Source organism: Echinops telfairi, unplaced genomic scaffold, assembly GCF_000313985.2.
Source record: "Echinops telfairi isolate 266 unplaced genomic scaffold, ASM31398v2 ScPeMD7_11;HRSCAF=52, whole genome shotgun sequence".
NCBI lineage: Eukaryota > Metazoa > Chordata > Mammalia > Afrosoricida > Tenrecidae > Echinops > Echinops telfairi.
Genome location: NW_022103908.1, coordinates 41,619,654 through 41,640,380, shown reverse-complemented (window position 1 = coordinate 41,640,380; position 20,727 = coordinate 41,619,654). Strand labels below are relative to the sequence as shown.

General features: G+C 41.4%; 1 protein-coding gene across 1 annotated transcript; it reads left to right on the top strand.

Annotated features, from left to right (window-relative positions):
• The first annotated feature begins 400 nt into the window (after window positions 1-400).
• Window positions 401-20,252, top strand: IL1A (interleukin 1 alpha). The gene is made up of 7 exons (XM_013005987.2): window positions 401-461; window positions 1,083-1,138; window positions 2,156-2,204; window positions 4,015-4,240; window positions 12,726-12,899; window positions 14,742-14,866; window positions 20,002-20,252. The coding sequence occupies exons 2-7, from the start codon at window positions 1,092-1,094 to the stop codon at window positions 20,200-20,202; spliced, it is 822 nt and encodes a 273-aa protein (XP_012861441.1). The 5' UTR covers window positions 401-461; window positions 1,083-1,091; the 3' UTR covers window positions 20,203-20,252.
• The last annotated feature ends 475 nt before the right edge of the window (window positions 20,253-20,727 follow it).

The following is a 20,727-nucleotide window of genomic DNA, read 5'->3' as shown; positions in this document are numbered from 1 at the left end:
CAAAACACAAACAGCAGCTACTAAGCCTCTCTCCAATTGGAACCATTTGCAATTCTGATTTTAGGATTCCCCCCTTCTTCCCCTCACTATATATTTTTAGAAACTTAATAAGCTTCCCTCTCTTCTTCCTTTCCTTTGAGACTACATGTTTATAATTGTACAGAACAAAGCAATCAATCAACAAGGCTTGTCGTCTTTTCTACCCCTCCTCCCATCAAAAAAAAGTCCTAGAATCTTTGCAAACAATTTGACAATATCATCAAGTACATGTTTTGTCATTATCTGGGGCAGTATCAAGTTGGATGAGTATTAACAACGCAAAGTAGAATTCGTTCCTGTAAATTCCCCGGTGACGCAGTTATTGCCCCGCCTACTCAAGACAATTACAAAAGGCCAGGCAGCGTGACTCGGCCTTAGTTCTTCAGGCAAGGAGGGAGTCCTTGGAGCTGAAGTCAGCAAAGGTAGTGTCTTTATTATCTGTGTCTCTTCGTAAATGTTTTTGTTTTTCTCCTGGACTACTATCTCTCTAGCTACCTTCTCTGAAACAGTAGCCTCTTTCTTTCCTTTCTTGTCCCTCCTTGGTTTGTGTGTGAGCTAGAATCTTTCAGATCCAGGAAATGTCTCTCCTGGTCTGAAGGAGAACCGAGGTAAAGAGGAATTGGCAACTTAGAAGGGCATCCGTGAGAGCATCCAAAGCTTCCCTCCAGAGGATGTTTCTCTACCACGAATTATTAAGCCAAGAACTGAAAATTCCTCTCTCCCTCTCTCTCTCACACATGTGTAAGGCAAATACAGGTATCTCATTCTGGTGAAGGTTTTGGGTTTTGTTGTGTTTTTAATGTACCCAAACTTTCATCGAATGCCTACTACATCTAGTGCATGGGTTTGGGGTATGGAAGAGATACCAAGATAAATAAAACAGGTCCTCACAGGTTGATAATCCAGTGGAGGAGGCATTTATATATAAAAACAATGCAAGGAAGTTAGCAAGAAGAGGAGAGATGCTGAACGTGGGCTAATTCATTCAACCAAGTTGCCCAGGAAGCTGGCTGAGCTGACCGCTCAGGTGTTCTCTATTGCAGAAAATCAAGATGGCCCAAGTTCCTGACCTGTTTGAAGACCTGAAGCACTGTTACAGGTAAGAAATGGATTTTGTCTCTTAGGATTTCGTGGAGGGAGCCAGGCTCGGTCTTCTCAGGTTAGGAGTGAATCCCAGGCAGGTTCAGCTGAAGACTCAAAAAAAAAAAAAAAAAAATGGAGTTGGCAGAGAGACAACCATTCTGGAAAAAAGATTTTCTCAGTCTACTATGAGTCGGTAGCAACTCGGTGCCAGGGAGAGTCCTGAGCCCTCTGAGAAATTCAGCATCTACTTAAACACACAGCCTTAGTTGAGTTCACATACTCAGATACGGTCATGGATTTTCCTGGCCCGTTGGAGAAAGAAACCATCCTCAGGGAAACTTCTTAACCCAAGCAGGAGCAGAAGCTGACTGCACAGCAAATTGAGCAGGTGTAGGCACACCCTGTTCAGACATAACCGAAAGAAAAATAAATAAAAGTAGAAAGTATGGAACATTATGTATGTATGGATTGTGATAAGAGTTGTACAAGCCCCCAGTAAAATGATTAAACAAACGACACCCTCTAAAATCATAAAAAATAAATAAGTAAAATAAGCAAACATGGCATTCACACTACCTATCATATGTATTAACCCAAAGTAAACAAAACTATCCAAATGTTACCTAGATAGGTTTCCCGGTAGAAATGATTAGATGATTTATTGAAAGCATTAACATGTCATCTACTTGGTTTTTTTAAAAAGCTTTCCAAAGTATTTCTTTTCTCTTGAGAAGCTTAAAGTTCTTCCCTGAAAAACATTAATATTAAAAATGCTTTGAATTGTTGACCAAACCCATTTATTATAAGTAAAGTACAGATAAAGTCCAAGTCTCTCCTGACTATTACTAATTCCAATGTAGTAAGATATGAATTACTTTATATATGTGTGTATGGAAGTCCTTGGATTTTCAAAGATGACAGCAATGACCCTGTATGCATGTTACTCAAAGCGAACGTGGTCATTAAAATATGCTGCCAGTGATCGTAGTGAAATAACACGCAGGATTACATTCTGGTTATCTTGTTTTGACAGTGAAATTGAAGAATACACCTCCAACAATGATGACCTCTCTCAGAATCAGGTATGCAAATGACTGTAATGCTTCAGGAACTGCTTCTCCTACACAGCAGTCTCTCACAAGGAGAGAATACTAATGACTTAAGCCCTGGTGGTTTGGTAGTTAATATGTTGGGCGACTAACCACAGGATCAGCAGTTCGAAACTACCAGCCACTCCTCAGGTGAAAGATGAGGCTTTCTACTCCAGTAAAAGTTTACAACTTGGAAATCCACAGGAAGAGTTCTGACCTACCCCACAGGGTTGCTCTGAGTCTAAACCAATCGGATGGCAGTGAGGGTTTTGAGTCTGTAAGCCCTAGATACATTTGTTTTACCCTTACCGCAGTTCCAGAAAAGGGCCCTGATGCCACAGGGGGCTACTCTCCACGGGAGACAGATGAGGCTGTCTGCTCCCTTGAAGATTTAAAGTCTCAGAAACTCAATGGAGCACTGATACTCTGTCCTATAGGGTAAGGTGTCCAGATTTTAACATTAGTAAAGTGGGACAAAAGGGGGACACCATTGATAAAACTCATATCCTGGCGAAATAGCCACATGGCAGCTGAAAACAGTATATCCCCTAGCTTGTCGTGCATTCTTTCCAAAAATCAGGACTTTTTTAAAACACCGTGGGACGTGGGAAAAATTGTTAAAAATTGGGACTGTCCCGCCAAAAGCGGGACATCTGGTCACCTTACTATAGGGTTGCTATGAGTCAGAAAGGGCTTAGTTTTGGGTTGACGGGCCCACTGACATGCATTTCTTCATTTAAAGTGAGGCAAACTGTCTTTCTAAACTAGGAGTTGATGGCATTCCTCATGCTTGCCAGCTTTGCCCAGAACAGTGTTAAACTCTCCTGAAACCACAAGGACCGGAGACTCCTGGGTCAAGCTCCATCAGAACATGAATTATACCATCCTGACACTGTCCTTTCGGGCTGTTTCACCAAGGGCCCATTTCCTAAAGTAATACGTTGTAAGCCACTAGAGTCTCCAGTGGTCAGTGTAAGTCCTGACATGCATGTCTGTGGTACTGACTTCAAATGCTGTGTGCAGAGGAAACATTTCTCAAGGAGATGAACCTCCTGAAGAGGAACTAACGTGAAGACTGCTACTCACAAAGGCTCACATATTAGCCTATTGCATTGCACTCTCTCACTCGTGAGTGGTTGACATCGTCTTCAGAAGAGAGTAGGTCATCCTCGAGTCAGAGAAAGAGCCTTGGTGCATGGTGGTTATAGATTCGACTGCTAACCCTAAGGTCTACCTGCCACTGCTCAGGAGAAAAACCACGTCTTTCACTCCCATAAAGAATTACAGGGGAAATTCTACCCTGTCCTATAGCGGCTGCCTTGACTGGGGAGCAACCTAATGACAGGAAGTATGGGTTTTGAGACGAGGCAGAGAAATAGGTTCTCAGGAGAACCCAATTTCTGAGATGGATCGACCCAGTGCCTGCAACAACGGGTTCAAACATAACAAGGGTGGAGATGGACCGGATGGAGCCGTGTGTCCTTCGGCTGTACGTGGGTTCCGCTAGGAGACGGAACTGACTTGATCTGACTTGATCGCACCTCACGACATGAGTCAGAATCAAGGAAATGGCAGTGACGAGGGAAATTCTAGAAGAGGAAAAAAGCGGGGGTGGGGGGTGGAGAGAAGGGAAACGGTGAAGAGGAGGGATGGGAAGGAGGGTAGGAGCAAGGAGAAATGAAACAGGAAATGTCCGAGAGCCACCTGGAGAAGCTCCACACCAATGCTGTTCCTGCCCCTCCTGAAAGGGGCTCATGCCACTGGCGTGGCAGCTTCTCAGCGTCCTTTCCCTTCTTCACAGAAACCCTTCTATGATACGAGCTGTAGCCCCCTCCAAGATGCCTACATGGACGGATTCATATCACTGAGTAGTGCCGCTGAAATCTCTAAGACAGCCAGGTGTTCGTTCAAGGAGAGTGTATCGGTGGTGACAACCAAAGGGAAGGTGGTGAAGAAGCGACGCCTGGATTTCAATGAAACCATCACTGACGAAGACCTGCAGGCGATTGCCAATGATACAGAGGAAGGTAAGAAGCAAATCACAATCATGTCGTTGTTTACGGTTTTAAAAACAAATGGCGACGACAGAGTATAGGGAAAATTAAAACTCAGAGTCAGAGTAGCAGGAGGGGAACCAGGAATTAATCCAGTAATACAAAGAAAGGGGGGGGGGGTATTTTATTTAATGTGACCTGGGTGAAAGTTTACAAAGTAAGCTAAGTTCTCCATTCAGCAATTTACGGTGCCAGTAGTGGCAATCCCTCAATACACTCCTCCCCTTCCTCACTGGATTCTCCACTTCATTCACCTTTTTCCTCTCCCCTCTTGACTTCTGAACTTTGTAATTCCTCATGGGTGTTATTGTTCACTTGATAACCTGTCTGTGGTTTTTCTGGAAGGTGATAACCAGAGGTGGATGGCATTCCCCACACCAAGGGTGTCTAGGGGCTATAGTTTTAGACATTCCACTAGTTTCTATCAGACTAGGAAATCTGGTCTTCTTTAAAATTTTGTGTTTTGCTCCACAACGTTCTCTTACTTTGTCCAGGCCCTGCTATTGTGATCCTGGTCAGAATTGTGTGTAGTGGTGGCCAGGCACCATTTAGTGCTTCTGGTGTCAGGGTCGTGGAGGATCCTTTGAATGAATTGCTTTCTTACGTCTTTGGTTGGATTCACTGTTTTTGCTCCCGATGGGGAAAGACCAACAGTTGCCCCTTAGATGGCCACTTAAAAGCTTTTAAGACCCCAGTCACTGCTCCCCAAAGTAAGGCCTAGAACCTTGTCTTTGTGGATTCTGCTGTGCCAATTAATCTAGATGTGACCTGAGACTATGACCCCAAGTTCCCAAGCCCAGGGACTCATTCCTAAAAAGTGTTTGGTTGTGCCTAAGACATTTTCATGATTTTCCCCTACATACTCTACTGTATACACGGATATATTTGCAGCATACAATGTAGACCTGTAGTAGGTCTCATTCACCTTCTTATGTCTGTTCAGCTTACAGGTCTACTTATGTATCTACTCAAAGATTATTATTTTGTATTCCTCTTATTGTATGAGAACGTGTGTAATAGTGTTTAGCTTTGCTACTTTTAACTCTTGTGAACCTCTCAGTATCTTTGTTTTGGTGTATTATGCTGACCTCCTCCTTATTATAGATTTGCCTTTCCTTTGATCAAGTCAAAGCATATCTACTCTTATAGTGATTTTTCTTTGTTTCCTCAACCATCTTGATTACCATCATAGAAAGTTTCTTTCTGTGTGTAAACATTTCCTTGACTTTTTATAATAGTGATCTCATACAATAACTATCCCTTGTGATTGACATTTCACCCAGCAAATGTCCTCCATTGTGACTTGTTTTTCAGATGCATCACTATCCGTTAAGCTCGCATAATACTACATTGTGTACCATACTTTGTTAATCAGTTCATCTATAGATGGGCGGTTAGGTTGTTTCCACCTTTTTACTCTTGTGAATAATCTGATGACAATGATGTACGTATCTCCATTTGTGTCACGGCCCTTCTTTCTCTGGGATCTAGAGCAAATTGTGGGATTGTTATGGTTTGTGGTATTTCCATTCCCAACTTGTTCAAGAAATGCCATACCATTTTCCACAGTGCTTGTACCATATTATAGTCTCATCGGCCGTGCATAATAGCTACAGTCTCTCCATTCTCTTGCCAATATTTGTCATATTCTGTTGAGTATTTTTTGTTCGATTTTGTCTTATTTTGTTTTTAAACTTGGCTTTATTTCTGCGGTACGATGGTATCTCATTGTGGTTTTGATTTGCATCTCTCTAATGGTTAATGATCATGAGCATTTTTTCATGTTTTTTGGTCGCTTGAATGTTTTCTTTAGTAAAATGTCTGGCCATGTCCTCTGCCCATTTTTCAGCTGGGCTGTTTTCTTTATCTTTTAGAGATGTGTCCCTTGTCCAATATGTCATTCTCAAAAAATTTTCCCAGACTGGAAGTTTTTTTGTTTGGGGTTTTTGTTTTGTTTTGTTTTTTGCTTTCTTCTTTTGTCTCTGGGATTGTCTACATATAAGATCAGAGCATCTGCAAAATTTTATTTCTTCCTGACAATTTGTATGCCTCTTTTGTCACTTTCTTGCCTTCTTACTTTTATTAAAACGTCCAATACTATATTGAATAGGTGTTGTGGTAAGGAACACCCTTGTCTGTTTTTTCTTCGCAAGGAGGATGTTTTTAGTCTCTCATGTGAGAGTAATGTATACAAATAGAGAGAAACATAATGGAATTTTCCACAAACTTTTTGAAACACTTTCATATGCTCATATATTATCCCATTGCCTTTTTGCCTCCGTGGTTTTTAGTTTTATTGGTGCCCCTTTGTAAGTAATGATAGCTTTTTCTTGAACTGCTTTCCACTTTCTTAGGTTTTTGTTCATATTTCTTCCTTCTTTTTTCTGACTGATTCTCTAACAGATTGGTAACAAAGGCATTTTTTCTTTAAAAAAGCTGATTTTGTCTTCCATGAATTCAATTATACACTTTTGCCTTTACAATGTATTATTTATTTTCTAGATTTTAGCGTTAATCATGTGAGTTTATAGTTGTTATTTTGCATGGTTTTGCCTAGTTTGTCATTTTATGCTTCTATTGTTTCTTGTTATTCTTCTAGGATTTTATTTATGTCTTTCTTGATTTTTTTCTGTGCTCCTTGGTCTCCTAGAGGTAGATATAAACATATATCTTTTGAATTTTTTATCAGGTAGTTCCATTGCCATTTAGTCCTCGGGGAGTTTTTCTGGTTCTTTAATTTGATTATTCCCACAACCCATCCTGTCATGCTTCTTTGTGTGAATTGAAGTTGTCTGTTGTCTCTACAACATTGTGAAGATGCTGTATTTGGTTTTTCATATATAGCTTATATTATTAAGGAATTTTCCTTCCATTCCTATCTTCTTGAGTGTCTTCAATAGGAATTGGTGTTGGATGTTGTTGAATGCTTTTTTCACATCTATTGATATTATCATGTGGTTCTTATAATTTTTCATGTCAATGTAGTGAATGATACTAGTGGTCTTTCGTATGTTGAACCATCCCTGCATCCCTGGTATGAATCCCACTTGGTCATGATGAATTATTTGTTTAATATACTTTTGTATTCTATTGGCCAGTATTTTGTTAAGGATTTTTACATCAATGTTCATTAGGGATATCCAGCTGTAGCTCTCGATTCTTGTGGGATCCTTCCTGGTTTAGGTCTCAGAGTTATTCTAGCTTCATAGAAAGAATTCAGGAGTTTGCCATCTTTTTTCTATGTTCTGGAAGAATTTGTGTAGGATTGGTTTCAATTCTTCCCTGAATGGTTGGTAGAATTCTCCTGTGAAGCCATCTGGTCCAGGGGACGTTTTTGTTGGTAATCCCTTGATAATCTTTCCTATTTCTTCCTTTGCTATGAGTTTGTTGAGATTCTTGACGTCCATCAGGGATAGTCTAGGGAAGGATAGTTTTTCCAAGAATTTGTCCATGTTTTCCAAGTTGTTGAATTCACTGGAGTACAGTCCTTCACAGTACTGTGTAATTATCCTTTTGATTCAATTAGGATCTGTAGTAATGTCCTCTATTTCATTCCTCATCCTTGCTATTGAAATTTGTTCCCTTCTTTCTTTGGTTAGGTTTGCCAGCAGTCTGCCAATTCTGTTAATCCTGTCAAAGAACCAACTTTTAGCTGCACTAATTTTTTTCCATAGTTTTTCTTCTTTTACCTTTCACGAATCTTAGCCCTGGTTTTTATAATTTCTTTTCTTTTGCTATTAGTAGGATTGTCCTGTTAACTCTGCACTAATTGCTGTAAGTTTTGTGTCTGCATATCAATCATGTCTCTCTTCCTTTTTCATGTGTGCCTGTATTGCTATCAAACTTCCTCTGATAACTGCATTTGCTGTGTCCCAAAGGTTTTGGTATGTCACATTCTGATTCTCATTGGTTTCTAGAAACTTCCTGATTACATCTCTGATCTGGGCCAGTACCCATTCCTTTTGTAACAGAAAGTTATTCATCCTCCAATTGTTAGCCCTTATTCTCTTAATCGTTCTATTGTTGATTTCCAGCCCTATGGCATAATGGTTGGAAAGAGAAATTTGTATGACCTCTATGAGCTTGAATTTACACAGATTCAATTTTTGTCCCAACATGTGGCCTGTCTTAGAGTATATGCCATGTTAACCTTGTTAAGCTGCTTTCCCTGTGATCTTTCTTTCTCAGAGAGTTGTGTATTAAAGTCACCTACTATAATTGTTGAGCCTGTGATAACGTTTTTCGTCTTTTGGGATGTTTGACAAATTCCACGAGTCTCTCATTGGGCATATATATATATTTATTATGCTCACTGGTTCTTGGTCTACTGTACCCTTGAGCATGATATAGTACTCCTCCTTATCTCTTGTTATGGCTTGCACCTTGAGATCAATTTTGTCCAAGATTAGGGTTTCAACCCCTGCTTTTTTTGAATTGCCGTTTGCTTGGTATATTTTTCTCCTGCCTTTGATTCTCAGGCTATTTTTGTCTGTAATCTCGAGATGTGTCTCCTGTAGGCAGCAGATTGACAGGTTGTGTTTTCTAAGCCAGTCTGCTAGCCTCAGCCTTTTAATGCCTAAGTTCAATATTCAGGGTTATTACATCCATCTGTGGACTCTGTGATGTCATCTTATACCTTTTGTATTGGGTGTTTTCCTATCTCCCTTTCTTATCTGTGTGTGTGTGTGTGTGTGTGTGTGTATGTGTGTTTCATTCTTGACTTCTTTCCACACTTAAGCCAATGCTATCTTGGGGTCTGTTTTCTCTTTGTTGCCCTCTTGGTGGAGTTGTACTATGTGGTGGTCTCTTTCTTGTGCTCAGTGAGTGCTGTTATTCTGCCCATACTAGGTTGGCAAGGATCTTTTGTAGGGCTGGGTTTCTTTTAACGTATTCTTTGAGTTTTTCCTTATCTGGGCATATTCTTACTTCTCCATCTATCTTGATAGATACTTCGGCTGGATAAATTATTCTTGGGTTTGTGTTATTTTCCTTCAATTTTTGGAATATGGTACTCCACTCTCTCCTCTTCTTCAGTATCCATTGATAGGTATGAGCATGTTCTTATTTGGGAACCTTTGTTTGTGATTGCTTGTTTTTCCCTAGCTACTCTCATGATTTTCTCCTTTTCCTCAAAGTTGGATAGCTTAACTATTATGTGCCTTGGTGACTTCTTCTTGGGATTCGGTCTAGCTGGTGTTCTTTCAGCCTCCTGAATGGTTGCCTGGTTTTCATTCATTAAGCTGGGGAAGTTTTCCTCCAAGAATTTTCTCGCTATTTTTGCAGTTGACTTCTTCGTGTGTCTTCCTCTGGTAATCCAATTATTCTGATGTTGTTCCTTTGCTACTGGTTTTTGGTATCTCATCCCTAAGCTCTTGCATTTCCCTTTGATGTATGTACTTTATCTCCTCTATCATTTCTTCCTTTTTCTGTATTATTTCCCTCCTATCCTGTATGACCCCACGCAACATTCTGAAATATTTTTTCTGTGGCAGATCAAGGTCTGCTTCTTCTATGCACATTGTTAGGTTCAGGACTTCTTCCAACATTGCCTTTTGTTTCTCCTGTTTTTTTGTTGAGGTCGTTGGGGTTGATTGCTGTATGGGTTGTATAGTTCTAGAGGAGACCAACGCCATTTTGCAGAGAGTTGAAGAGCACGTGGCTCTCTCTGGGGAACTCGTAGGAATGCTTCTTCGAACTTCCTGCAGCTAATTGCACTATGGGACTGGCCTACTGCTTTATCCTCCTGTGACTTCCCTCTTTCCATAGCCAACCATTATTCTATTATTTGGAGAGCAAGCTGTATGGTCCTCTCAGGGGACAGTTGGGTGGTTGTGGACCCATGAGGATGGTACTGCACTGGATGATCTCACAGGAAGCCGTGGTGTTCTGGCCCACAGCAGCATGAGGCACCACAGAAGATACGCAGGGGTGCTTGCTGCAACACGATGCCACAGAAGGCAGGTGTGTGTGCCCACTTTGGTGTAGAACACCATAGATGGTGAGAGGAATTGCTCTAGTCAGCTATCACCACAGAGGTTAAGCAGAGGATCCTGCAACAGTGTGGGGCACTTGAGAGTGTTGGCAGAGCTGCCTTTGACTGTGCAAGGCACTACAGCAGGCGGGAGGAAGTTCCCTTGGTCATGTGGGAACACACACTGGATTTCCCCTGAAGGAAGGTGGGCAAGTTTTCCCCAGCTGTGTGTTACACTGCAGAGGGCAGGCGGGCAGGATTCCCCCAGGAGGAATGTGGGCAGGCTTCCCCCCGTCCCCCATGTGTTAAGTTGCAGAGGGTGGAGCTCCCCCAGCTGGGTGGAGGAGACGTATAATTGCCCTAGGCTAAGGTGAGTGGCCTGGAGGTCATGTAAGACCTGTGTGGCCTATGAGAGAAAATAGAAAAGCAAAACAAAACAAAAACTGAACCTGCTGAGACTGTGGGGTGAACGACAGATGAGAGAGAAACAAAAGTAAAGATATAGCTGAGCCCCAATCACTTAACCGTGGGTCTGGAGGGATTTAAACCCTGCCCAGAGATGACGGCAAGCTGTGGCTGTGTGAAGTAAAGGCCTTAGGCCAGCCAAAGAAGTCCATCTCTGGCTGAGACTGTAGCAGGGCTAAGGTTAAGCATTAGCTGGCCTCCACAGTGATAAGCCAAAAGCCCACAGCTCCACAAAACCTAGTGGATCTGTGCTACTTATCTTTCTGGTGCTCCTCCTGTGACCCGGCTGCATGGAATTTCCCTCTCAGTTGATCCCCTGCTCTGATTTCTGTGGAGTCCCTCTGATATGTGTTAGTCAGTCGCCATCTTGGCAGAAATCCCAAATCTTCATTTTAATCAGTCTTTATTTCCTTATTAGAGATTTTTAGAGTTGGAATTGCTCAAAGGCCTGGTGGTTTGTGAAGCTCTTGCTATGTGTTACTTTCCATAAAAAATAGCAGCATTCTCAGTGACATGTACAATACTTAATTCACTTTCTTTTCTGAGCGCATTCATTTAACTATATAGATGGGGGATCCTGCTAGTCTTCCTGATTACTTAGAAATCTCCAAACAGTCGAAAATTAGCCTACAGCTAATTTCACTGTGGAATTTGCCTACCACTTTATCCTCCGGTGGCTTCCCTCTCAGGGGAGTGCCCCAGAAGGCTGATGGGTTGCCTGCTTTGGTGTAGAACACCACAGATGGTGGGCGGAATTGCCTTGATCAGGTAGATCACTGAAGAGGTTGGGCAGAGGTTCCTGCAGCAGCTTGGAATGTTAGTGAGTGTTGACCGAGCTGCCTTAGGCTGTGTGAGTCTCTAAGATAGGCGGGACGAAGTTACCTCAGTCACATAGGATAACAGAGGAAAAATAGGAGCTCCCGCACACACAGGCAGGAATTCCCAGGTAAGAAGTTGGGCAGAGTATCCTCTGGTGGAGGTCGGCTGGGGTTTCCCCAGCCTCTGGTTAGCTGCACATGGTGGGGCTCACCTAAATGGGTGGGGGGCAAGTGTAAATTCCCTAGGCTAAGGGGAGTGGTCTAGAGGTCAGCAGTGGTGTGTGAGAGAACAGGAAAGAGACAAAGAGGGTGAAAAAAACTAAGCCTGCTGGGACTGTGGGGGCATAGAGAGAAGAGAGGGAAACAAAAGTAACAATATAGCTGAGCCCTGACCCCTGACCATGGAGCTGCAAGGGTTTAAATCCTGCCCTGAGGTGGTGGCAGACTTTTGAGATTAAGTGCAGGCTCCAAATGGTCCCAGCTCCATCCGAGACAGTGATGGGGCTAAGGTCAAGCCCTAGCCAGGCTCCACTGTGGTAACCCAAAAGCCCCCAGCCCCTCAAAACCTTTGGAACTGTGCCTACTTATCTTTATGATGTTCCTCCTGCATTCCAGCAGTGTTGAATTTCCCTCTTAGTAACTCTTCCTGGCTGATTTCTGCGAGTCCCTCTGGTATGTGTTACTCAGTCACCATCTTCCGAGAAGTTGGTCTTTTCCTTCTTATGCATTATTTGTATTTCTCTCTGTGTACTATTATGTTCTTAAACCTTACCACCTTAGTGTGATTTTGTTTTTTATTGTTAGAGGTAAAGGGTATTTGGGGAGTAAATAATGAAGATGGGAGTGGGGAGGGAGCACTAGAACAGATTGTGAAAGCATAGCTCAGCCTAAAGGCGATTTAACCATAGGCGGTGTGGTGGGGGGAATGGTCTAAAATTGATGTAGCGTGATTGTACAATTCTCCTTGATATGATTGGATGATTGAACTATTAAATTACATGATATGTAAATTACTTGCCAATAAAACTGTTGGGGGAAGAAAAAAATTTTTTCCAGCTTCAGAATTCCTATGGTTGTAGTTCTCCTCTGCCTGTAAAGGATTGCTATGCGTCAGAATCAACACGGCAGCAGTGGAGTTTTGTGGGTATAAATCATCTGTGTTTGTACTCAAGTTATTGATCTGAGCTTTTCATATTGGCTTTAGAAATTATTGAGCCCATGTCAGCAATGAATACATTCCAGAATAAAAGGAACTACTATTTTTCAAACATCCTCATAAGTCACTGCATCCTGACTAACATCAACTCCCAAAGTTTAACTAGAGACCCATCTAATTCAAATCTCCGGAGTATTGCATTACAGAATCTGGATGATGCAGGTATTCTTCTTGTTGTTGTTTCTGACTACTTTCAGGTTTCTACTCTTAAGTAATAAATCTCTTCTAAACAGCTGGCTTCATAGGATTCTAGAACTATATGAAGCCCATCACTCCTACACAACTACCAAGAAAGGACATAAGTTTTTCGCCAGATTGAGATTCCCTGTCTTTGAGAGCATTAGCTGGAAAAATAAAGCTTTCAGATATACTACTTTATTTTGATCTCTCAAATATTCTTATCCTTAATGATAAAGATGAGGAAATTGAGTCTGAGAACTATTGCGTGACTTTTTCCAATTTACCTAAAAATCAATGAAGAGCAGTCATTCTTCACTGGAAAGACTGCTGATCAGACTTACAAAACACACCAAATTAGAAAACTCATTTTTCTTTTTGAGAGCATAATTATGAGGTGAAACAATCAATAACCTGCTATAAATATGAGCGAGTTTCCAAAAGTTCATGAGAAAGGGGAGTTAAAAGATAGCTAAATGTTTCATGAATTCTTTTAAGCACTTTTAGATGATCTGAAAGATAAGATGCAGTATCAGGAAAACATGTCATATAGATTACCACAGTGGACATATTTTAGCTCCAGGACATGCAAGTCGTATATAACATTATTTTGGAGGCCCAAAGTGGTAACTTTAGAATAAATAAGCAGAGCTTTCTGATTAGATACACTGAAACTAATAATATTTTTAATCTATGACATTTACAAATTACTCTGGTTTATTTCCCTACTTAATATTATCTCACACAGGAGTCCCACATTTGGCACCACATGTTGTTGTTGTTGTTGTTAGGAGCCATTACCCAAAGTGACTGCACAACAAAACGAAACCCTGCCCCATCCTGCACCATCCGCGCCACCGTTGCTCTGCTCGAGCCCATGCTGGCAGTCACGGTGCCCACCCATTATCTGAAGAACAGCCTTTAGTGTTTTCCTTTTACTTCAGAGCCACATGTCCGTGCCAAAAGTGTTGCATGTGGCTCTTAACCCACAGTTTGTGGACCCCTGTACTCAAATATTTTATCATGTTTCTATACTGGCTCCATGAATTTGCTCAAAGTAACTCTGCTGCGATTATCTTTATATATATTATTGTCTGTTTTTCCCTTTGGGGTTATTTCTTTGAAGAATCTGCCAAAGTAGAATTTCTGGGTTAATAGACCTAAATCATTTTACAGTTCATAGTAAACATTATTCTTTAAGGAGAATGTTTAAGCATTACTAGCAACATATGAGTGTATTCACTTCCAGAATTCTCTTCATTTTAGGTTATTATGAACTTGTGACCAAGCAAATTGTAGGGTCAGGAACTCAGACAACGTGCCATTGTCTGATAAGCATTCGACTGCTAACCAAGAGGTCGGTAGTTCAAACCCAGCAGCCACTTAGAGGGAGAGAGATGAGACAATTTTCTCCCATAAAGATTTACAGCCTCAGAAATCCTATATAGGTTTGCTGCTATGAGCTGAAATAGACTTTTGGGGCAGTAGTTTTGTTTATTTTTCTATCAACTTTTTTTTTGGTGAGGGATGAGGGATGGGAGTAGTATAACCTAATAATAGAGTTATACAAGATTGGAGGAATTCTTATTCATCCTGCAAACATTCATTCTGCATAAAAAATCTAAGTGCATAGAATTGCATCAGACAAGCATTTACTGTCTTGTAGATTTGGCCGACACTGTAAAGGATCCAAAGCTTTATAAATTCTATCTGTGACTTCCAAAAGCTAGCTAGAAGCCTAACCATCCACACACAGTAGCTACTTAAACATATCATTGTACGCAGATATGATAGATTTACTTTCTTTTTTGCCTTTTCTCTTCCCAGAGAGATTCGACATAGCTGGTTATAAACCAGCAGATGATATTTACAGAATTCCTGTGCTTTTAAGAATCTCAGATACTCAACTATTTGTGTCTGGCCAAGGTGAAAATGAACCAGTGGTGTTAAAGGTTAGTGGTCCGCAGTCTCAAATGTGCTCTCATTTACATCACCAACATTTTTAAATGATCCCAATGAACAGACCCTCCTAATATGGTGACCTAGCCCTCTTTCCTTCCTTCCACACTCCTACATGCGTATCCCCACATCCTGCTTCTTGCCTACCCAAAGGCAATCCTGAGCAGGTTCTGTGAGAGAGTAAAATGGAGGTGGCAAGAATTCAGAAGTAGTAAACCACTATCTTTTTCCTTTCCCTACTGGATCCTCGACCACTTATCTGAGTTTGTCTATCACAGCCTATATTTTGCTGTGATGCTGGAAGCTATGTCACCAATATTTAAACACCAGCAGAGGCACTCAAGGTGAATGGGTATCAGTAGAGCTTCTGGAATAAGAACAGAGCATCAAGAAGGAATAAACTTAAGTCCGATGCTGTGGGATTGACCAATGAAACCCTTGTGGATAATGTAGAATACTGTCAGTTTATAGTACCAAAAGATGTGTATCTCAGGTTAGAAGGCATTCAAACACATGATTCTTCTGAAAGTGGGGTTGACCAAAATGACATGGGTGGAGTGAAGATTCTGAGACCTTCATTTGTGAAGAGAACAGGGCTCAAATAAGAGGAAATAGCTGCAAATATCCCTCGTTTACCAGAAGGTAGAATGTACGGAATATAAACCTAGGAAAATTGGAAGTCATCAAAAAGGAAACAAAAGCTTATTTTCGCTGCCTAAGCAGCTGTCATCAAGGGCTCACATGGGTGCTCTTGGAAAGAGTCTTTCCCGTTGGCGCTGCCCTGTCACTGCACTGTCCCCTGCCACCTGTCTGAAGTTGACTTTCAATGACACGAAGGACCAGATTCACAAACTGGCCAAGAAGGGGCTGACTCCTTCCCAAATCGATGTGATCCTAAGTGATTCACCTGGCATCATCGCACATGCATTTTTTGACAGGCACTAAAATCCTGAGGATCCGTAAGTCCAAAGGACTTGGTTCTAACCTTACTGCGGATTTCTGCCATATGATTGAGAAAGCTGTTGCTGTTGGAAAGCATATTGAGAGGAACAGAAAGGATAAAGATTCTAAATCCTGGCTGATTCTGATTGAGTCGAATTCAGCTATTTGTTTGATACTACACCAGACAAAAATAGTCCTCCCTCCTAAATGGAAGTATGAATCATCCACAGCTTCTGCCCTGGGTGCATAAACCTGTGTATGTACTTGAGCAATAAAATAATTGTTTAACTACAAAAAAGAAAAAAGAAAAGAAACATAACTAAAGATTTATATCATAGACATTAGTGAGCTAGAATGGACTGGTATTGATCATTTTGAATTGGAGAGTCATATGGTCTATTCTGGAAATGATAAGTTCAAGAGGAATGACATTGCATTCAACAAAAAGAATATTTCAAGATCTATCTTGAAGTAGAAAGCTGTCTGTGATAGGATAATATCTATTTCCCTACAAATAACTCCAGTTAATGCAACTATTACACAAATTAAACAAGAAGCACTAAAGCTAATGATGAAGAAACTGAAGAATTATGCCCATCTGAATTCCACCAGTCTCAAGTTGATCAAACATGCATTCAAGATGAGTTCATAAGTATTAGCCATTTGAACAGGAGAGTTGGAAACAAAGAGAACGGACTGGTAGTTGGACAGTAGGGTCATGCTAACAGGAAGGTAAAGATGACATGATAGAATTTTGCAAGAACAATGACTTCTTCATTGCAAATACCTTTTTTTCCACAACATTTATGGTAACTTTAGACATGGACCTCACCAGATGGAATACACAGGAATCAATTTGAATACCTCTGGGGGGAAAGATGATGGAGAAACTCAATATTAGCAGCCAAAACAAAATAGGGGCTGACTGTGGAACAGATCAATTACTCATATGTAAGTTCAGGTTAAAGCAGAATTAAAACAAGTCTGCAAGAGCCAAAATATGGGCTTGAATATAATACATTATCTGAATTTCCAGAGCTGCTTTGGAACAGATTTGACCCCTTAAACACTAATGATCAGAGATCTGACAAGTTGTGGAAATAAGATCACAAACATCACACATGAAGAAAGCAGAGTCATCTGAAAGACAAGAAAGAAGGAAAAGATCAAAGTAGATGCCAGAAGAGACTTTGAACTTACTCTAGAATATTTAGTAGCTAAAGCAAATGAAAGAAACAATGAAGAGTTGAACAGAAAATTTCAAAGGATTGCTGGAGAAGACAAGGTACAGTATTATAATGAAATGTTGTATCCTTTCACCATACTTATTCAATCTGTATGCTGAACAAGCAATCTGAGAAACTAAACTATACGAGAATAACTTGGTATCAGGATTGGATGAAGGTTTACTAAGAATCTGTGATGTGCAGATGACACACACAACCTTGCTTGCTGAAAGCAAGGAAGACTTGAAGCACTTGCTGAAGAAAATTTAAGATTGAAACCTTCAGTATAGATTGCAACTCAATATAAGGAAAACCCAAATCTTCCACTAAGCCAATAGGCAACAAAAATGGGGGGAGGGAATTAAAGTTGTCGAGAATTTTATTTTGCTTGTATCCACAATATGCTCATGGAAGCTAGAAGTTGAGATCAAATGGCATATTACATTGGGTAAATCTACTGCATGAGACATTTTTAGAGGGTTGTAGAGCAAGGATGTCACTTTGGGGACTAAAATGTGTCTGATCAAAGCCATGGTATTTTCATTCACCTCATATGCATGTGAAAGTTTGACAATAAATAAAGACCAACATATAAAGATGCACTTGAATTATGGTGCCGGTAATAATATTGAAAGTACTGTGAACAGCCAGAAGAACAAACAAATCTGTCTTGGAAGAAGTACAGTCAGATTGGTCCTTAAATGGAAGATGACACGACTTCAGTTCGTGTATTTTGGACATGTTGTCCAAAAGATATGAGTCCCTGGAAAAGAATGTTGTGTTTGGAAATGAAGAAGGTCATCGAAAAAAACACAAAGACAGAGCGGAAGACCCCCAACAAAAGGGACTGACCCACTGACTGCAGCGGTGGCTCAAACATCATAACAACAATTGCAAGGATGGTGCAGGACGGAGTGGTGTGTTGTTCTGTTGCACCTAGGGTCATTCTGAATCAGGACCGACTCAACAGCAACAACTTGATCCTATGCACCTCCCATCCATCCATGGGCATTCATGTATGCAATCATTCTTTCCTGATGGCTACTGTCTAACCTACATGGTACAAGCCACTCGGGACAAGGAGCATGCCCTCTAAGAAACTCAAATAAGCCAACTGATATCCAAGAAGATAAATCATATACCAATGGGTACATAGCAAAAGTTACAAACCAAAACTCAAATCCAACCTTCTGGCTCCAGTGCCTCTCTTTATGAGGTCCAGCAGTGTCCTTCATCCCCCTAGCCACAGTCTTCTTCCCCTTCATATACACAACATATTGTCTTGTTTATTCTATTTAAGAGTCACCTGAGCCAACTAGGATTTATAAGGGTGCATTTGGTTTTCTACCTGGATGAAAGGAAATGAAAGTCTACAGAATAGTGTGGTACCTTCATTCATTCATTCAACAAACATTATTTATCGAGAGCTTTCTATTTTTCAGACATAGTAGTACTAATAGCCATGTAGACAGTGCGAAGCCAAAATCCTTAGCCTTATAGAATTTTGTTTCTGGAGTGAGATTAGAGGGGAGCAACACAGACAATCTAAACAGAAAAGGAAGGAAGGAAGGGTAGGAAGGAAGGAAGGAAGAAGATACTGTAAAGAAAATGAACACAGTGCTGAGAGACAGAAGACTAGGAGAGCGCAAGAGCAGGTCTCCCAGAAAGATGAGGGCTGATAGGAGGGAGCGCACCAGGAAAGAGAGCACAGAGACTTGAGGGCAGGCCCAGGGCTTAAAGACCTGCTTCAACAATAAGAGTGGGATCCTTGGTGGTATAGTGGTTACTCATTGGGCTGCAATGCACGTGTTCAGCAGTTTGAATCCATCTGCAGCTCATTGGGCTGCAATGCACGTGTTCAGCAGTTTGAATCCATCAGCAGCTCCTCAGGAGACGCACTGGCTGTTTTCTACCGGCACAAACAGTTCCGGTCTCGGAAGCTCATAGGGGAGTCACTGTGCGTCAGCATCAACTTGATGGCAGAGTTTGGTTTGGTTTCTTGGTCAACAACAAGGAGGAAGGCTCTTGGAGCTGGGCGTTATGAGAAAGAAGATAAACAGTGGCTAGTGCTTGTGGGACCCTGTATTTGGATTTCATTTGAGGTTACAATGAACAGGCAATAACGGGTTTCAAACAGGACTGTGTCTTATCTTCTGGAATATTACATAAAATGGGGACTAGATCGCAGGAAACCGCAGGCACGCCCATTGGGAAGCTTCAACAGTAGTCAAGGGGATGGGGAGGGGAATAGGTCACAGAACTGGATGTCTTTGAGAGAGAAAACCAATGGGGTGTGTGGGGGGAGGGGAAAGCAGGACAGTGCCCTTCATGAGCAGGGAATAACCAGGAGAGGACTGGTTTCAATCTCTCATTCACTGCTATGCAGTCAATGCTTGCCTCCTAGCGAGCCCCTGTGGGTTTCCAGGCCTGACTGTTTAGGGCACTAAGAAAGCCCAGTCTTTCTCCAGGAGAGTTGCTGGTGATGTCAAACTGCCGACCACACCTTAGGGACATAAAATCTTTGTTGTCATTAAAAACTTCAAGAATACCTTTTAAAAATATGTGCACGCTCTAGATTAAAAAGATTAGGGAAGAAGAATCTTAAGTCATTGGGATATCTGAGGCTGCTGTCACTCAGTGCCGTGATGCATGATGTGCCTCTCCCCCACCCCACCCCCACGGGTTCCCTCCAGTGCCAGACTATACAGAATCCTTAATAATGATCCTCAGCAATCTTAGTCATAGATTAGTAGGTGATAAATATAATTGTGAATTGCTTAAATGTAGCATTTGTTGGATTATATGAATAGTAACAAAAAATTGTTTTGTACAATCTTTCCCCCATTGAATTACAACATTATTAGGCAATGTGTCTCGTGACGAACGATTCTCCAGGGATTGAGCTTGCTGTTTCTGGCATCGTCTTGTTCTCTAACGAAACTCTGTTCTCCTTATCATAGAAGATGCCTGAGATGCCCAAAGTCGTCCCAGAGGACAGCGACCTTCTCTTCTTGGTGGAACGAGTCGGTAATCACAGCTACTTCAGATCAGCTGCCTATCCAGATTTGTTTCTTGCCACGAGGGATGAAGGCCTGGTGCACCTGGCAAGGGGGTTACCCTCCATCATTGACTTCAAGCCTCCCGAAGCCTACGAAGTGTGACGTGATGACCCTCCATATGTACCATGTACATACAGTGTAACTCTTATCATTTGCTGAGCATATGCTGAGCTTTCGTAATTCTCAAGGAATATTTACCCTCTTTGTAAGAGAGACAGCAAGGTCTAGTGAAACCAACACTAACATACCACATTGCTGTTTGTTATTTAAAGAACACCCTGTACTTTGCAAAGTATCGATTATTTTCATTATTATTCTTTATAACAATTTTGAAAAGACCATGGATGCCAGAAAGACTCGACCCGTATTACAGACGGCTTAATTGAGGCATAAAAACCCACCGCTGTAAAAGCAATTCTGATTCCTACTGACTGTTGAGGACAGAGCAGAACTGCTACCTCAGTTTCTGGGACTGTAATGTTTGCAGACTACCTCATCTTTCTCATGTCGTTCAGTTAGCAACTTCATGCTGTACCGAGAGCATCTGAGGCAGAGAGAACTGAAAAATACACACAGGCCGTTCGATGACAACGTACGGGCTCAAGGTTTCAGTCCAACTGCCCGCCT

What these genes read in the sequence shown, in the direction of transcription:
- IL1A (XM_013005987.2), top strand. Translation starts at nt 1,092, where the DNA reads ATGGCCCAAGTTCCTGACCTGTTTGAAGACCTGAAGCACTGTTACAG. An exon ending in ATGACCTCTCTCAGAATCAG is followed by an intron (nt 2,205 to 4,014) that starts GTATGCAAATGA and finishes CCTTCTTCACAG; the next exon opens with AAACCCTTCTATGATACGAG. An exon ending in ACAGAATCTGGATGATGCAG is followed by an intron (nt 12,900 to 14,741) that starts GTATTCTTCTTG and finishes TTCTCTTCCCAG; the next exon opens with AGAGATTCGACATAGCTGGT.